Source organism: Parus major, unplaced genomic scaffold (assembly GCF_001522545.3).
Source record: "Parus major isolate Abel unplaced genomic scaffold, Parus_major1.1 Scaffold614, whole genome shotgun sequence".
In the NCBI taxonomy this organism is placed as follows: domain Eukaryota; kingdom Metazoa; phylum Chordata; class Aves; order Passeriformes; family Paridae; genus Parus; species Parus major.
Window position 1 is genome coordinate 3,555 of NW_015379500.1, and position 1,103 is coordinate 4,657.

General features: G+C 58.1%; 1 protein-coding gene across 1 annotated transcript in view; it reads right to left on the minus strand.

Moving 5' to 3' along the window:
- LOC107199364 (collagen alpha-2(I) chain-like) overlaps positions 1-477 on the minus strand; it is a 4,025-nt gene extending 3,548 nt beyond the window's left edge. The window contains exon 1 of the mRNA XM_033511769.1: positions 96-477. Within this exon, the coding sequence (XP_033367660.1) occupies positions 96-257 (162 nt within the window). The 5' untranslated portion in view covers positions 258-477. The remainder of the gene's footprint in view (positions 1-95) is intronic.
- Positions 478-1,103: the final 626 nt, after the last annotated feature.

A 1,103-nucleotide genomic window follows, 5' to 3' on the forward strand; every position in this document is an offset into this window, starting at 1 on the left:
TGTCCCCAGGTGTGTCCCCAGGTGTGTCCCCAGGTGTCCCCAGCTGTCCCCAGCTGTCCCCAGGTGTGTCCCCAGCTGTCCCCAGGTGTGTCCCCAGGTGTCCCCAGCTGTCCCCAGGTGTCCCCAGGTGTCCCCTCACCTCCGTGCCGGGGCCGTGCCAGCAGCACTCGTCCGTAGGTTCCGGTTCCCAGTTCTCCCAGTACGTCCCAGTCCCGCGTCAGCTCCTGCTGGGGCAGCTCCCGCCCCACGCGCCCCATCAGCGCCTGCAGCAGCCGCTCCTGCGCCCGCGCCACCTCCTCCTCCTCCTCATCTTCATCATCATCTTCATCCTCCTCATCTTCATCATCATCTTCATCATCCTCATCATCCTCATCTTCCTCATCCGCGTCCTTCTCCGCACCCTCAGCTTCCTCCCCCGCTTCTTTCGCATCCTCCGCGTCCCCCTTTGCATCTTCCTCCTCCTTTTCCTCCTCCTCTTCCTCCTCCCCCTTTGCATCTTCCTCCTTCTCCTCCTCTTCCTCCTCCTCCTCTTCCTCTTCCTCAGTTTCCTCCTTCACTTCTTCCTCTTCCTCCTCCTCTTCCTCCTTCCCCTCTGCATCTTCCTCCTCCTCCTCTTCCTCCTCTTCCTCCTCTTCCTCTTCCTCCCCCTTTGCTTCTTCCTCCTCCTCTTCCTCCTCTTCCTCCTCTTCCTCCTTCACTTCTTTCTCTTCCTCTTCTTCCTCTTCCCCCTTCGCTTCTTCCTCCTCCTCTTCTTCCTCCTCCTCCTCCTCCTTCTCCTCTTCCTCCTTCAGTTCCTCCTCTTCCTCTTCCTCCTCCTCCTTCTCCTCTTCCTCCTTCAGTTCCTCCTCTTCCTCCTCCTCTTTTACTTCTTCCTCTTCCTCTTCCTCTGCTTCCTCCTCTTCCTCCTCCTCCTCAGCGGCGCCTTCGTCCTCATCGGCCGGCGAGGGAGTCTCCATGGCCTGCGCACCAGTATGGACCAGTATAAACCAGTATGCACCGGTGTACACCAGTATAGACTGGTATAGACCAGTATGGACCAGTATGGAGCAGTATAGACCAGTATAAACCAGTATGCACTGGTGTACACCGGTATAGACTGGTAT